Below are 17,536 nucleotides of genomic sequence, written 5' to 3'. Positions count from 1 at the left end.
AGTGTACAGAGATCTGAATTGCCCTCACACTGCCTATGCTTTGATTGGGTATGAATTTTGTGGTGTATTAAGAACTTATTTGAAAGGGGAGGAGGATGGGAGAAGAGATGTGTCTTAACCAGATACAGGAAGGAGAGATTGATTGAGCTATCCTTCCAAGACTGTGCTCAGGATCTGCGGCATTACCACTTAGCTTTTTATTGATTCTGATACAACAGGAAGTTAGAATGACTTCTGAGGGTCAAGTGCTTTTAATTTAAGTGCTCGGCACCTTACTCTGACTCACCTTTCCTGCTTTCACTATTGTCGAGGGTCAAAGGTTTAGAAATACTAAAGGACCACTTCAAAGTAAAGATTGAAGAAACAGGAGTGTAAGAGACTCTGAGATGCCTGAAAGCTGTATATGATTGGGGCCACAAGTATGCCCTATATCAAACTCTCAACTGCAATTTGCATTTTTATAATCCTTTTAAAGCAGAAAAACATTTCACAGAAGCATAATTAAGACAAAAATTGACACTGAACCGGAGGAGATATTACAGGTCAGAGACTAAAAAGCTTGGGCAATCAGGTAGGTTTTAAGGAGTGTCTTAAAAGCAGGAGATAGCGGTGGAGAAGTTCTTACATTCACCAGAATTTTGAAGTGGGCATTAGGCAATATGTCACAGGAAAGCAGCTGCAAAGAACTGGGACATCACCCAACATCCATTTAAGCCTGGTGTTGTGAGACAGGCGCAGCACACAATGCAGATGTGATCCAGCTGTGTGGGCCAGCATGGTCTGATATGCATTTCAGCTGGGTTAGCTTTTTCTGAAAGTTTGTTCAGTAGCCCCCACCCCTTCCTGACGGCAGCCCACTCACATTGGGGTACAATTCCTGGGTTCCAGTCACCTTCATTAGTATTCTGAATTAATTTTATGCTGATGAGAAACCAAAACCACTTCACATGGGAACAAAAAGGGTGGTGCAAATAGAGTCCGACCATCCTGTTAACCTGTAGCCCCAGATACCATTTCAATTTCCTCTCGTCAGTTTGCAGAGGATTTGATGCCCATAACCGCCTGTTACTGGTTTGTATTCTCCAGAGTGAATTGGAAATAGCTTCAAGGTTTTTTTTTAAGGGGCCAAAGTGCAGGACTCCACCAAGGCTGAAAAGAGCTGTAGGGAAAGTGAGATAAATAAGGAAGAAGTTTTTGATTTGTAGGATGTGTAAGGGAGAGAAGACTGATGGAGGCGAGGCGTCCCACAGTCTCGAGACAGATTACGTGACGTAGCCACGAGCAAGTCACATTTCTGTTTCACACTGGTGAATTGAGAGTGGGTATAAACCGTAACTTGTATAACTTCATCACTTTGCATTGAGTAGTTCTGCCTTTTCCATATTTCTACTGCTGGGTCAAAGACTCAGGATGAAACTGGTCTTTACTAGTAGCTTTCATTGACTTAGAGTGTAAAATGTGCTACCGATTCAGTCCGTTTTATACAACTGGTGAAGGCCAACAGAGTTTTGAGTTTAACTGGGTGGAGTTATGGTATAATTTGCACCAATGCAGATTGCGCACTTTGATGTCAATAAGTCACCTGGCATATCCCAATCTGACAACCAACTGTGCTAATGGTAGCTTCACACTGCTGGTGGCCGTACTTTCAGTCACTTAGGCCCCACACTCTGCAATTCCATCCTCAAAACCCTCCTCATTTCCACCGCCATCTCCTTTAAGACCCTCTGAAACTTCACTTCATTACCAGATGCATTTGCTCGCCTTCCCTATTTTTTCCCTCTTTGGCTCGGCATCCATATTCCTCCCAACTCCGAAGTGCTTGGGACCTTTATCGATTCTAAAGATGCAAGTTGTTGTAGTCAGTCATATTGATTGTGGCTAGTTGCAGGCACAGCTGTTTCGACAGAGTGACGGCTTCCATGTAATAAAATGCTTGTGTCTGTTGAGGGAATTCTCTACCGTCCAATGTTTAGTCAGGGTGTGAATCAGCCTCAAGACTAGCTCAAACATGAGAGCTCCTATTGGGTGGAAGAGGTTAGAGATTCAACACCTTTAACCACAGGACCCCATTAACAAAATATTCTAAAATGATTAGAGATCTGATTTTACAAAAGGTAACTCTCCATCCTCCATACTATTGTCTTGACCTTGCATGTACTTTGCAGATGTAGGTTGCCAAGCAACGGAATGCAGAGCCAGTAGCACTGAAGCTGTACCTTCCTTACATAGTAATGACGAAGCATTTCTGAACAGCCAGAGACAAGTTTTGTCAGAATAAAAGCACTCCCGACTTTATTTGCAAATAGTTTTCAGTAGAATGTTCCAATGTGCTTGACAGTACTTGCTCTGTCAAAGATAATTGCACCCCTCATTAAATATTTCAGAAAACTCATTGGAATCGTGGGAAATCATGCAACTGTGATAACCCGGTCAATAAATTGAATCGAGGAGTCGGCTGTGGCATTACAGCCAGACTGCAGGTGTACGTACAGGTTCAAACCCTTCTCCAGGACTTCAGCACATTATTAAATAAGGAAGTTACAATAAACCTGTATAAAACACTGGTTCGGCCTCAACTGGAGTATTGCGTTCAGTTCTGGGCACCACACTTTAGGAAGGATGTAAAGGCATTAGAGACGATGCAGAAAAGATTCACAAGAATGGTTCCAGGGATGAGGAACTTCATTGGATAAGCTGGGCCTGTTCTCCTTGAAGAGAAAATTAAGAGGAGATTTGATAGGAGTGTTCAAAATCATGAGGGGTCTGGACAGAGTAGACAGGGAGAAACTGTTCCCATTGGATGAAGGATCCAGAACCAGAGGACACCGATTTAAGGTGATTGGCAAAAGCAGCATTAGCTACATGAGGAAAAACATTTTTACATAGCAAGTGTTTAGGATCTGGAATGCACTGCCTGAGAGTGTGGTGGAGACAGATTCAATTGAGGCCTTCAAAAGAGAACTGGATAATTACCTGAAGAGAAAAAATTGCAGGGTTACAGGGAAAAAGCAATGGAGTGGGACTAGGTGAGTTACTCTTGCAGAGAGCTGGCACAGACATGACAGGTCAAATGGCCTCCTTCTGTGCTGTAACCATTCAATGATTAAGTAGGCTGGCCCTTCAGTGCAACACCAAGGGAGTGCTACATTGTCTTTTAGACGAGATATCAAGCCAAGGCCCTGTCTAATATTTAAGATGGACATTAAAAGATCCCATGACACTATGTGCCAGACACTGTCATCACCATCCCCGGGTATGTCCTGTCCCACCGGCAGGACAGACCCACCAGAGGAGGTGGCACAGTGGTATACAGTAGGGAGGGAGTTGCCCTGGGAGTCCTCAACATCAATTCTGGACTCCATGAAGTCTCATGGCATCAGATCAAACATGGACAAGGAAACCTCCAGCTGATTACTACCTACTGCCCTCCCTCAGCTGATGAGTCAGTACCATGTTGAAAAGCACTTGGAGGAAGTACTGAGGGTGGCAAGGGCACAGAATGTACTCTGGGTGGGGGACTTCAATGTCCATCATCAAGAGTGGCTCGGTAGCACCACTACTGACCAAGCTGGCCAAGTCCTAAAGGACATATCTGCTAGACTGGGTATGCGGTAGGTGGTGAGGGAACCAACAAGAGGGGAAAACATACTTGATCTCGTCCTCACCAATCTGCCTGCCGCAGACGCATCTGTCCATGACAGTATTGATAGGAGTGACCACCGCACAGTCCTTGTGGAGATGAAGTCCCTCCTTCACATTGAGGATACCCTCCATCGTGTTGTGTGGCATTATCACCGTACTAAATGAGATAGATTTCAAACAGATCTCGCAATGCAAAACTGGGCATCCATGAAGTGCTGTGGGCCATCAGCAGCAGCAGAACTGCACTCAACCACAATGTGTAACCTCATGGCCTGGCATATCCCCCACTCTACCATTACCATCAAGCCAGGGGACCAACCCTGGGTCAATGAAGAGTGCAGGAGGGCATGCCAGGAGCAGCACCAGGCATACCTCAAAATGAGGTGTCAACCTCGTGAAGCTACAACACAGGACTATCTGTGTGCCAAACTGCGTAAGCAGCATGCGATAGGTAGATCTAAGTGATCCCATAACCAACAGATCAGATCGAAGCTCTGCAATCCTGCCACATCCAGCTGTGAATGGTGGTGGACAATTAAACAACTAACTGGAGGAGGTGGCTCCACAAGTATACCCATCCTCAATAATGGGGGAGTCCAGCACATCACTGCGAAAGATAAGGTTGAAGCATTTGCAACAATCTTCAGCCAGAAGTGCCGAGTTGATGGTCCATCTCAGCCTCTTCCTGAAGTCCCCAGCATCACAGATGTCAGACCTCAGCCAATTCAATTCACTCCGCGTGATATCAAGAAACGACTGAAGGCACTGGGTACTGACAATATTCCGGCAATAGTACTGAAGACCTGTGCTCCAGAACTTGCTGCGCCCCTAGCCAAGCTGCTCCAGTACAGCTACAACACTGGCATCTACCCAGCAATGTGGAGAATTGCCCAGGTATGTCCTGTACACAAACAGCAGGACAAGTCCAACCCGGCCAATTACCGCCCCATCAGCTCACTCTCAATCATCAGTAAAGTGATGGAAGGTGTCATCAACAGTGCCATCAAGCGGCACTTGCTAAGCAATAACCTGCTCAGTGACACTCAATTTGGGTTCTGCCTGGACCACTCAGCTCCTGATCTCATTACAGCCCTGGTTCAAACATGGACAAAAGAGCTGAACTCAAGAGGTGAGGTGAGAGTGACTGCCCTTGACATCAAGGCAGCATTTGACCGAGTATGGCATCAAGGAGCCCTAGCAAAACTGAGGTCAATGGGAATCAGGGGGAAAACTCTCCGCTGGCCGGAGTCATACCTAGCGCAAAGGAAGATGGTTGTGGTTGTTGCAGGTCAATCATCTGAGCTCCAGGACATCACTGCAGGAGTTCCTCAGGTTAGTATCCTAGGCCCAACCATCTTCAGCTGCTTCATCAATGACCTTCCTTCTTCAATTATAAGGTCAGAAGTGGGGATGTTCGCTGATGATTGCACAATGTTCAGCACCATTTGTGACTCCTCAGATACTGAAGCAGTCAGTGTAGAAATGCAGCCAGACCTGGACAATATCCAGGCTTGGGCTGATAAGTGGCAAGTAACATTCACGCCACACAAGTGCCGGGCAATGACCATCTCCAACAAAAGAGAATCTAACCATCTCCCCTTGACATTCAATGGCATTACCATCGCTGAATCCCCCACTATCAACATCCTAGGGGCTACCATTGATCAGAAACTGAACTGGAGTAGCCATATAAATACCGTGGCTACAAGAGCAGGTCAGAGGCTAGGAATCCTGTGGCAAGTAACTCACCTCCTGACTCCCCAAAGCCTGTCCACCATCTACAAGGCACAAGTCAGGAGTGTGATGGAATACTCTCCACTTGCCTGGATGGGTGCAGCTCCAACAACACTCAAGAAGCTCGACACCATCCAGGACAAAGCAGTCCACTTGATTGGCACCCCATCTACAAACATTTACTCCCTCCACCACCGATGCACAGTGGCAGCAGTGTGTACCATCTACAAGATGCACTGCAGCAATGCACCAAGGCTCCTTAGACGGCACCTTCCAAACCCGCAACCTCTACCAACTAGCAGGACAAGGGCAGCAAATGCAAGGGAACACCACCGCCTGCAAGTTCCCCTCCAAGTCACACACCATCCTGACTTGGAACTATATCGCCTTTCCTTCACTGTCGCTGGGTCAAAATCCTGGAACTCCCTTCCTAACAGCACTGTGGGTGTAACTAACCCAAATGGACTGCAGCGGTTCAAGAAGGCAGCTCACCACCACCTTCTAAAAGGCAATTAGGGATGGGCAATAAATGCTGGCCTGGCCAGCTATGTCCAATCCCATGCCAAGATTTTCTTTTTACCTTTTCCCTCTAATTCTCTTTTGCGCTTTCCTGAAGGTGCCATGGTGGAATTTTAGGTCAATCAATTTATCTGGAATTGAAAGCTAGCCTCAGTAATGGTGCCATGAAACTATCATCGATTGTTGTAAAAACCCATCTGGTTCACTAATGTCCTTTAGGGAAGGAAATCTAGTGTCCTTACCTGGTCTAGCCTACACATGACTCTAGACCCACAGTGTGACTCCAGACACACAGCAATGTTAACTGCCCTCTGAAATGGCCTTGCAAGCCACTCAGTTGTCAAGGGCAATTAGGGATGGGCAGCAAATGTTGGCCTTGCCAGTAATGCGTACATCCCATGAAAGAATAAAAACAAAGTTCTAGCCTCTAGTTCACTCCTGGAACAGGCATGGCGATCCTGGCAGGCACACTCCACACTCAGCACTGTTGTAAGCAAGAGTGAGAAAATCTTGATGAATTCAAAAAAAAAAGTTGAGAGTCTTGATCACAGCCTGGCAGTCTCAAACAGCTGCTCGTATGGCCATTTAGTTGCCAATTTTCTCTCTTTTCTATTTCCTTTCCCCACCCACTGCCTTTTCCCTCCCTCTCCAACACAGAAGACAAGCTACAACTGCTGTAGAAAATTCTATGAGGATCCGCTTATGTTCCAAAACCTTTGGTTTCAGGCTGCCATCCTTGTCGTTGGTACCATCTCAAATTTCCAAAGACAGTGCTGGAAGCCTAACTGAATCCAGTCACAATACAACAACAACAACAAGGATTGATAGAGCACCTTCAATGTAGTAAAGCATCCTCAGGTCCTTCACAAGAGTGTTATCGACCAAAATTCGACACTGAGCCACATCAGGAGTTTAGGGAGATGTGGGCCGTGGGGTGGGGTGAGGGGAGGGCAGAGACACCATGGAGGTATTTGAAAACAAGGATGAGAAGTGCAAAAATGGCATTGAATAGCTATTTGATCCCTTGATTAACCCATAAATGATGAGGCACTCATTTCATCCTTAGAACCCTTCTGTGCTTATAAATATACTAACTGGATATTGCAACAATGTTGGTGCATCGTGGAGAAGCCGAGATATTCGTTGCAACAACAACACCAGCAAAGAAATTGTCTTTTTGCAGCCTGGTGGCCAGCAACTAAAAATATCTAAACTACCCTGAAGGGCAACTGAACCGTGAGCAAGAGCACAGCAGTTTGGATCTGCAGCTGATGCAAGGAAAGTCTGAGGAGATGTGATTAAAATGACACCTGCAGAGCGAGTCATCAGTTGGAAAACTTCTACAGTGAACGCCCCTTCGATGAAACTGTAGAGGAAAGGGGAGACTAACTCCCAATACCTGCAGATCACAAGCTCTTGGTGACGAATTCTGCTTCTTTTTGCACAAGGGTGCCAGACCTTTAATTTGTGAGTAGCACAACTGGTCATCAGTTATGACTGCAATGCCCTAGTAGGTAGGACAGTGTAACAGTCACCCCCTTGCTTTATGCATGAAAATGTATTGGTTGCATAACAGTAAATGTGTCTCTGAAAAGATCAACTGTGCCCCACAGGTGTCAAGGTGACAGAGTTTAATGCTGAGAAATTAAACAGGTTGCTACATCTTGTGCCCTGTGTTAGCATTAATAATAGCCGGTCTGGTACAGAATAGGTTAGACACAGAGTAAAGTTTCCTATGTCCCAGAAAATTGCCTTAATCCCACACACTCAGAGCATCTCTACTGCACTACTTTATTTCATGCACCAGCCACCCAGTGTCTTCTCAGAGTGAGATTTGTAAATTAAATGCCCTTTAGCGCTGCTTGTGTGTTGTGGACCTGCGATTTGTAGGAACAGGGTTGAAATTGCCCAAAGTCACTGCACATAGCATTACCCCTTCTGCCCTACAACCCTCTGAGATCTCTGCGATCCTCTAATTTTGCCTCTTGCACTTCCCCGATTTTTGTCGCTTCACCATTGGTGGCTGTGCCGTCAGCTGCCAGGGTCCTAACCTCTGGAATTCCTTCCCTAAATCTCTCTGCTTCTCTTTCCTACTTTAAGATACTCCTTAAAACCGACCTCTTTGACCAAGCTTTTGGTCATCCGATCTGATATCTCCTTATGTGGCTCAATAATTTACATCTTCGCTGTTTTTCGGTGTATTATCGGTATATCCTGGCAGGAAAAAAAAACACAAATGTGGCAGTCCTCTCAAAGGCAGAGCTCCCAAGTGTGTTGACACTAATCAAACAGAGGCAGCTTCGGTGGATCGAACACCTCTGCAGGATGGAAGATGGTCACATACCCAAGGACCTTCTGTATGGTGAGGTAGCCGGGATTAGATGACCAATGGGACGCCCAAAGCTCCGCTTCAAGGATGCTTGCAAGCCTGACACGAAGGCCCTAAATGTCGACCGTCACACTTGGGAATCACTAGCTGGCGAAAGAGGGAAATGGCAACATATTCTGTGGACTGTTGGGCACTACCACGACAACCAGTTGCTACAGCAGCTTGGCAACAGGTGCCAATGTCAAAAACAACAACTCACAGCATCACTTGGCAGCTTCACATGCAGCACTTGTGGCAGAAGCTGCCTCTCAAGTATTGGCCTTCACAGCCATCAGCAAAGGTGCAGCAAGAGAAGACACCCCACCTAAATGGATTGTTTGCTGCGTGTCCATCATCTTTCGTAGATGGAAGGATGCCAAACCGATAGGCTCGCTGTTAAATTTTGTTTGATAATGCCCCTGCAAAGCACCTTAGGATGTTTAACTATGGTTCCATATAAATGCGAGTTCTAGGCATTTTCACTCTTGGGCAATAAACCACTGGGATGGATTACCTGTCTGTTATAGGAAACACTCAATTTTCATCAGGGGGTTTCTACAACTGGGCAGCCTGTTTGCTTTGCAGATTCAACACCCAAGCACTGAAGACGAAAATTACGCACAAAGCCACCAGACAGCGGAAACATTCATCCCATTGCGTGGGATTGAATCTCAGCAAATCCCAGGAATGAAAGGCATTTTGCCCAATGTTGAAATCTACATTTTCTGGGCTTCCTCGCCACTACACAGAGCACAGGCTCGACTGACAGCATTGGTGTTCAACCCACCCCCACAGCTCCGCTGCAACATGCACAATTTTCATGTCCCACTATACAGAGAACTGGAGCAGTGCAGTGCCGGGATTGGGGATGGGGTAGTGAGATTGGGTTACAACCGTCTTTTATACAAGCAAAAGGAAGGAAAGTAATGTGCTACCGTTACTTGAGAGCAAATCTGATCAATGACGTGGGGGGCAGGGGAAGGGCACTGATAAAAGCTGATGACCAAGGCACTCCCAATATTTACTGTTCCCAATTCAGTCACAATTTGATAAGCCACACCCTTGCCTTTGCTGGAGACAGAGGAGACAGTACCAGGCAGTGAAGGTGTGACTTACAAATCTCTTATACAGTAAGTGTTAAGCAGATCTCACTGATTAGATCATTAAATGAATATTCATAGCTATTAATTTTTACTTGTGTTTAACTGCAGAAAATCATCAATTAGATCATGGCTGATCTGTAACTCAACTCCATTTACTCACCTTTGCTCCATATCTCTTAACACCCTTACCTATCTAAAATCTACCGATGTCAGTCTTGAAAATTTCAATTGACCTCCAGCATCACAGACTTTTGGGGGAGAGTTCCAGATTTCCACTACACTCTGCAAAAAAGTACTTCTTGATTTCACTCCTGAATGATTCATCAGTAATTTACCGAATATGCTCCCTTATTCTGCAAATCCCCACCACGTGGAAATATCTTGCCTGCAGTTACCCCATCACATCCCTTAATCATTTTAAACTCCTCAATTAGATCATCGCTCAACTTTCTCAAGGGAATGCAAGCTAAATATATGCAACCTGCCCTCATAATTTAACATAGAAATATAGAAAATAGGAGCAGGAGTAGGCCATTCGGCCCTTCGAGCCTGCTCCGCCATTCATTATGATCATGGCTGATCATCCAATTCGGTAACCTGTTCCCACTTTCTCCCCACACCCTTTGATCCCTTTAGACCCAAGAGCTATATCTAACTCCTTCTTGAAAATGTACAATGTTTTGGGCCTCAACTGCTTTCTGTGGTAGTGAATTCCACAGGCTCACCACTCTCTGGATGAAGAAATTTCTCCTCATCTCAGTCCTGAAAGGTTTACCCTGTATCCTTAAACTATGACTCCTGGTTCTGGACTCCCCCACCATCGGGAACATCCTTCCTGCATCTACCCTGTCAAGTCCTGTTAGAATTTTATAGGTTTCTATGAGATCCCCCCTCACTCTTCTGAACTCCAGCGAATATAATCCTAACCGACTCAATCTCTCCTCATACGTCAGTCCCGCCATCCAAGTTAGGATGGTGTGTGGATTGAAGAGGAACTTGCAGGCGGTGGTGTTCCCATGCAACTGCTGCCCTTGTCCTTCTAGGTGGTAGTGGTCAAGGGTTTGGTAGATGCTGTCGAAGGAGGTTTGGCAAGTTTTCAGAACATCTTGTAGACGATGGTGAAGGCTGTGAATGTTTAAGGTTATGAATAGAGTGATCAAGTGGGCGATGTACCACATATGCAAGATTTTTAAGGCCTCGGTTCGAATACTGAACAGAGAAATGTCACATATATAGATTGCGTTGCCCACTGCTATCATCAATAGTAATTTTTAAGTCATAGTTTTTTCAAAAAGTTGTGCTCAAAATAAAGAACATCAATTCTGTGAATGCAGCAGTTTCCAATTTTAGCACAGTGTTAGAATCAAGCACGTGTGGGTCACAAGTTGGGCACACTGTGAATCTCACTTCTACCCAGAAAACTGACTTAACCAAACCTCAGAAGTTCATTTCTGCAGCAGCAATGTAACAATTCCACATCCCACATAGCCAACATTATGGTCTAATCGAGTGAGGTTGCTGGTTGCAGATCAATTGTGGGCAGTTCTGTGATTTGGGGCCTCAACATATCAGGAAACTGCTTCTGACCATCCAAACTCATTTTATTTAGAATAAAAACAGAAAGTGCTGGAAATACTCAGCAGGTCAGGCAAGATCTGTGGAGAGAGAAACAGAGTTAACGTTTCTGGTCGATGACCTTTCATCAGAACTCTGATAAAAGGTAATCAACCTGAAACGTTAACTCTGTTTCTCTCTCCACAGATGTTGCCAGACCTGCTGAGTATTTCCAGCACTTTCTGCTTTTATTTCCGATTTCCAGCATCTGCAGCATTTTGTTTTATTTAGAAACTGTTCATCTATCAATCTGGATTAGATTCAAACATGGATAAAGGACAACGTTCCAACCCAGGCTGTCAGCCAGCTGATATACTGTATAAGTCATCCAGGATCAACACATGCCGTGTTTAGACTCCCGATGTCGCATGCAAACCTCCTGACTCTACGGCGTGCAATCTCGAGGTTTACCAACACGAACCACAGTCAGGAACCAGCATAGCCAACAAGGTGATTCTGGATTGATCAGGAGACATAAACTCAAAACAAGATGACAAGATAATTAAAGGCCACTGTATAAATTAAATTAAGGTATCGTACAGAAGAGACATATGCTTGAGATATGAATGTACCGAATGTATGCAAGACAAGCCGTTTAATTTATGGGTGACCCTGTGCATCGCTCACTGATCGCGCATTTCCATTCATTAATACTCTGTATTCTTTACAATAGGCAACACATACATGAAATGTGCACAGGTGAGACTATCTCTTCAAATATACCCTCAACTGAAGGCATCAATCTGTAAAAGAGAAACTACTGTGGCCCAATACACCGTAGGGGTCTAATTATTTTCCCCAGTCTCTTTATTCCTAAGGATTATGCTTACATATGAATTCGGAGCAGGAGTAGGTCATTTGGCCCATTGGAGTTTGCTCTGCCATTTAATAAGATCATGCCTGATCTGACTGTGGCCTCAACTCCACTTTCCCACCTACCCCAATATCCTTTGATTCCCTTGTTAGTCAAGAATTTATCTACCTCTGCCTTAAAAATATTCAATGACGCTGCCTCTACCGCTCTCTGGGGAAGAGAGTTCCAAAGACTCACAACTCTCAGAGAAAACTTCTCACCTTAACTCCATCTTAAATAGGCAACCCCTTATTTTTAAACTGTGTCCCCTAGTTCTAGTCTCTCCCACAAGCAGAAACGTCCTTTCAGCATCCACCCTGTCAAGTCCCCTCAGCACCCTTATATGTTTCAGGGTGGCGCAGTGGTTAGCACCGCAGCTTCACAGCTCCAACGACCCGGGTTCGATTCTGGGTACTGCCTGTGTGGAGTTTGCAAGTTCTCCCTGTGACCACGTGGGTTTTCGCCGGGTGCTCTGGTTTCCTCCCACAGCCAAATACTTGCAGGTTGATAGGTAAATTGGCCATTGTAAATTTCCCCTAGTAATAGGTAGGTGATAGGGGAATTGAGGGAAGGTGGGGATATGGTTAGAATATGGGATTAATGTAGAATTAGTATAAATGGGTGGTTGATGGTCGGCACACACTCGGTGGGCCGAAGGGCCTATTTCAGTGCTGTATCTCTAAAAATAAAAAAAAAGATCACCTCTCATTCTTCTAAACTCCAATGGATACAGACCCAACCTTTCTTTATAAGATAACCCCCACATTTCAAGCATCAGTGAGTGAACTTTCTCTGAACTGCATCTAATGCATTTATATCCTTTCTTAAATTAGGAGACCAAAACTGTACTCCAGATGCGGTCTCACCAATACCCGATACAACTGCAGCAAAACATCCCTTCTTTTATATTCCATTCCCCTTGCAATAGACGACGACATTCCATTTGCCTTCCTAATCATTTGCTATCTGTGCTTATTTATCAGTGAGTTAAATGCATAATTTGGGTTACTGCCGAGCCATACAGGCTTGGAAGGCCAGAATTTCAATTCCCAGTCTATGCAGAAGGAAATCTGCTCCCAGTGTCCCCAAGCTAGGGATAGGGCAAAGCTCACCATCTTTTCACTGCTGATTGCCAATCCATCCCCGCTGGCAAGTGCTGTGGGTGGATACTGGGGGTGCCGAACAAGAACAGGCTCAGATGTGATGCCTTCCAGGACCAAACATACATGGTCTCAGCTCACAAATGAGAATTGGCCACTTTGGCAAATTTTGGAGGTCAGTGCCCATGAAGCCATACTCCAGCAAGGGACAGCACCTTCAGGAAAGCACAAAAGAGAATTAGAGGAAAAAGGTAAAAAAAAAAATCTTGGCATAGGAAGAGTGTGCAATGCTACATAGTAATATACGCCAGTCATGCCAATGTTTCCAATAAAAGCTGGTAAACTATAAGTCCCAGCATCATATGATAAATAAAAGCAAAATACTGCAGATGCTGGAAATCTGAAATAAAAACAAGAAATGCTGGAACCACTCAGCAGGTTTGGCAGCATCTGTGGAAAGAGAACACTGACCCAAAACGTTAACTCTGCTTCTCTTTCCACAGATGCTGCCAGACCTGCTGAGTGGTTCCAGCATTTCTTGTTTTTATATCATATGATAATGGCTCTCCACAATCCATCACTAGCCTGCAGATAGCCTCTATATTACAGGTGCTGCACACGCTTGCTACTCCTGGCACTAGGGAACTGTGCAATCCTCTCAATTCAAAAGGTGCTCAACGTTCTATGTTACTTTTGCACTTCTGATAAAATTTACGAGTTTCAAACAACTTTTAATGGAGGAAAACATCCCAAGGCTCTCCACTTCACATGGGGTTCACACAGGATCTTCAGTGGTCCATGTCAAACCTGTACACTGGAACCACCACAACTAACCAGCTCTGACTGATGGGGAGATGGTCCAAACATGAAACTATGCAGCAGAACTGTACGAGCTATCAGAATATAGTAACCTACCCCAATGCGACAAGCCTGGTCATTGAGTGCCTTGATCCACGCTTTTTGCCAATTATCCCTGAAGGATTTGAAGGAAAACAGGGAAGTGACCAGATGCTTAAGTCCCGAGGCGGAGGCGCTGTCTTCCCGGGAGCATCCCAGCTTTAAGAGGGAGCTCCAAAGTCCCAGACTGGCAGGAGGGCGATACTGCTGGGCGGCCGGGTCAGCTCGGCGGAAAATCCCGAAGGAATACTGCAACAGCCAAGTCAACACGGTCACGATGGAGGCTACAAACAAGAGCAGGAGGGCGAACCAGCCAGCGTCATGAAAAATAGCGGGGGCAGAGACATTGCCGAGCAGGCTAAAAACAACAGACATCACAGCCATGGTGACAGGGCGCCTTGCTCACAGAAAAACAAGCAGTCCGGATCAGGCAATTTGCAAACAAATCCAACTTGGAAATGAGTCTGGTGCATTGGACAAAGTGTATCCTTTCCCTCCCTAACCTAGTGATCCAGCAAAGGGAAATAAACTCCCCAAAACTCACTCAAATCCTCCTTTGCTACATTATATCACACAGGGAATTGCAGAATTAAAAATACAACATGGGTTGGTTCAGATCTAAAGTCGATCCACTTGGATTTCCCCTTTCTGCCCGGGTTGCAGGTTCTGCAGCTCTCCGAGGAAAGAAAGGATCCATTTAAGTGTCGGATGATCCTCCAGTATTCATCCTTTCACTGGACTTGGGGCTGAAATTGATGGATTTGCTGCGATGTCAATTTCAGGCAGGTGACTTCCTCCCGAAGCCCTGGCTGGTCACACTGTATCTTCCTGCTCTGATAGATCCTTGGCTGGATTCAATGTATCCTTTTTTTTCCTGCTTCGACTGGGTTCCTTCTGGAAAAGAATGGATATTTTTCTTCTCCCCCTGTCTGTGTTGCGATTAGAGGAGAGGGAACCGGCGCTGCTGCCGCCGCGGTCTCTGGTCGAGCTCTGACACCGGAATAGCACCGGCTCCGGCCCAGCATTCAGAGCGCAGCAGAGAGCGGCTACAGAGAGAGAGAGAGACAGACTGCGCAGGGCAGGGGCAGAACAGCGGAGTGAGGGGGGAGTGGGGGAGGCGGAGTGAGGGAGGCGGAGGCGGAGTGGGGAGTGGTGGGGCGGAGTGAGGGGGAGTGGGGAGTGGTGGGGCGGAATGAGGGGGAGTGGGGGGGCGGAGTGAGGGGGTGGGGAACGGAGTGAGAGTGAGGAGGAGGGAGTTGGGGGAGGGCTGTACAGGGAGAGTGGAGGGAGGGGGAGAGTGGAGGGAGAGGGTACGGCGGGAGGCGGGTAGGGGGAGAGTTGGGGGAGGGCGGTACAGGGAGAGTGGAGGGAGGGAGGGGGGTAGGGGGAGAGTGGAGGGAGAGGGTACGGCGGGAGGGGGGTAGGGGAGAGTGGAGGGAGGGAGGGAGGGGGAGAGTTGGGGGAGGACGGTACAGGGAGAGTTGAGGGAGGGGGAGAGTTGGGGGAGGGTGGTACAGGGAGAGTGGAGGGAGGGAGGGGGGTAGGGGGAGAGTGGAGGGAGAGGGTACGGCGGGAGGGGGGTAGGGGAGAGTGGAGGGAGGGGGAGACTTGGGGAGGGGGAGAGTGGGGGAGGGCGGTACAGGCAGAGTGGAGGGAGGGAAGGGGGTAGGGGGAGAGTGGAGGGAAGGGGGCAGGGGGAGAGTGGAGGGAAGGGGGTAGGGGGAGAGTGGAGGGGGAGAGTGGAGGGGGAGAGTTGGGGGAGGGCGGTACAGGGAGAGTGGAGGGAGGGGGGTAGGGGGAGAGTTGGGGGAGGGCGGTACAGGGAGAGTGGAGGGAGGGGGGTAGGGGGAGAGTGGAGGGGGAGAGTTGGGGGAGGGCGGTACAGGGAGAGTGGAGGGAGGGGGGTAGGGGGAGAGTGGAGGGAGAGGGTACGGCGGGAGGGGGGTAGGGGGAGAGTGGAGGGAGAGGGTACGGCGGGAGGGGGGTAGGGGGAGAGTGGAGGGAGGGGGAGACTTGGGGAGGGGGAGAGTGGGGGAGGGCGGTACAGGCAGAGTGGAGGGAGGGGAGGGGGTCGGGGGAGAGTGGAAAGAGAGGGTACGGTGGGAGGGAAGGGGGTAGGGGGAGAGTGGAGGGAGAGGGTACGGCGGGAGGGGGGTAGGGGGAGAGTGGAGGGAGGGGGTAGGGGGTGGAGGAGTGGGGGAGAAGAGTGAGGGGGGAGAAGAGTGAGGGGGGAGTGGGGGGAGAAGAGTGAGGGGGGAGTGGGGGGAGAAGAGTGAGGGGGGAGTGGGGGGAGAAGAGTGAGGGGGGAGTGGGGGGAGAAGAGTGAGGGGGGAGTGGGGGGAGAAGAGTGAGGGGGGAGTGAGGGGGGAGTGGGGGAGAAGAGTGTGGGGGAGAAGAGTGAGGGGGGAGTGGGGGGAGAAGAGTGAGGGGGGAGTGAGGGGGGAGTGGGGGGAGAAGAGTGTGGGGGGAGGGGAGTGAGGGGGGAGTGGGGGGAGAAGAGTGAGGGGGGAGTGGGGGGAGAAGAGTGAGGGGGGAGTGGGGGGAGAAGAGTGTGGGGGGAGTGAGGGGGGAGTGAGGGGGGAGTGGGGGGAGAAGAGTGAGGGGGGAGTGGGGGGAGAAGAGTGAGGGGGGAGTGGGGGGAGAAGAGTGAGGGGGGAGTGAGGGGGGAGTGAGGGGGGAGTGGGGGGAGAAGAGTGAGGGGGGAGTGGGGGGAGAAGAGTGAGGGGGAGTGGGGGGAGAAGAGTGAGGGGGAGTGGGGGGAGAAGAGTGTGGGGGAGAAGAGTGAGGGGGAGTGGGGGGAGAAGAGTGAGGGGGGAGTGGGGGAGAAGAGTGAGGGGGGAGTGGGGGGAGAAGAGTGAGGGGGGAGTGGGGGGAGTGGGGGGAGAAGAGTGAGGGGGGAGTGGGGGGAGAAGAGTGAGGGGGGAGTGGGGGGAGTGGGGTGAGAAGAGTGAGGGGGGAGTGGGGGGAGAAGAGTGAGGGGGGAGTGGGGTGAGAAGAGTGAGGGGGGAGTGGGGGGAGAAGAGTGAGGGGGGAGTGGGGGGAGAAGAGTGAGGGGGGAGTGGGGGGAGTGGGGGGAGAAGAGTGAGGGGGGAATGGGGGGAGAAGAGTGAGGGGGGAGTGGGGGGAGAAGAGTGAGGGGGGAGTGGGGGGAGAAGAGTGGGGGGAGAAGAGTGAGGGGGGAGTGGGGGGAGAAGAGTGAGGGGGGAGTGGGGGGAGAAGAGTGAGGGGGGAGTGGGGGGAGAAGAGTGAGGGGGGAGTGGGGGGAGAAGAGTGAGGGGGGAGTGGGGGGAGAAGAGTGAGGGGGGAGTGGGGGGAGAAGAGTGAGGGGGGAGAAGAGTGAGGGGGGAGTGGGGGGAGAAGAGTGAGGGGGGAGTGGGGGGAGAAGAGTGAGGGGGGAGTGGGGGGAGAAGAGTGAGGGGGGAGTGGGGGGAGAAGAGTGAGGGGGGAGTGGGGGGAGTGGGGGGAGAAGAGTGAGGGGGGAGTGGGGGGAGAAGAGTGAGGGGGGTGTGAGGGGAGAGTGGGGGGAGAAGAGTGAGGGGGGAGTGGGGGGAGAAGAGTGAGGGGGGAGTGGGGGGAGAAGAGTGAGGGGGGTGTGAGGGGAGAGTGGGGGGAGAAGAGTGAGGGGGAGTGGGGGGAGAAGAGTGAGGGGGGAGTGGGGGGAGAAGAGTGAGGGGGGTGTGAGGGGAGAGTGGGGGGAGAAGAG

General features: G+C 49.0%; 1 protein-coding gene across 1 annotated transcript in view; it reads right to left on the bottom strand.

Annotated features, from left to right (window-relative positions):
* c2cd2l (c2cd2 like) overlaps positions 1–14,875 on the bottom strand; it is a 113,081-nt gene extending 98,206 nt beyond the window's left edge. Inside the window, exon 1 of the mRNA XM_068054029.1 lies at positions 13,852–14,875. Coding sequence (XP_067910130.1) covers positions 13,852–14,217 — 366 coding nt within the window. The 5' untranslated portion in view covers positions 14,218–14,875. The remainder of the gene's footprint in view (positions 1–13,851) is intronic.
* Positions 14,876–17,536: the final 2,661 nt, after the last annotated feature.

The sequence above is a fragment of the Heterodontus francisci genome, chromosome 22 (assembly GCF_036365525.1).
Source record: "Heterodontus francisci isolate sHetFra1 chromosome 22, sHetFra1.hap1, whole genome shotgun sequence".
In the NCBI taxonomy this organism is placed as follows: domain Eukaryota; kingdom Metazoa; phylum Chordata; class Chondrichthyes; order Heterodontiformes; family Heterodontidae; genus Heterodontus; species Heterodontus francisci.
This window is presented reverse-complemented; position numbering and strand designations above follow the sequence as displayed.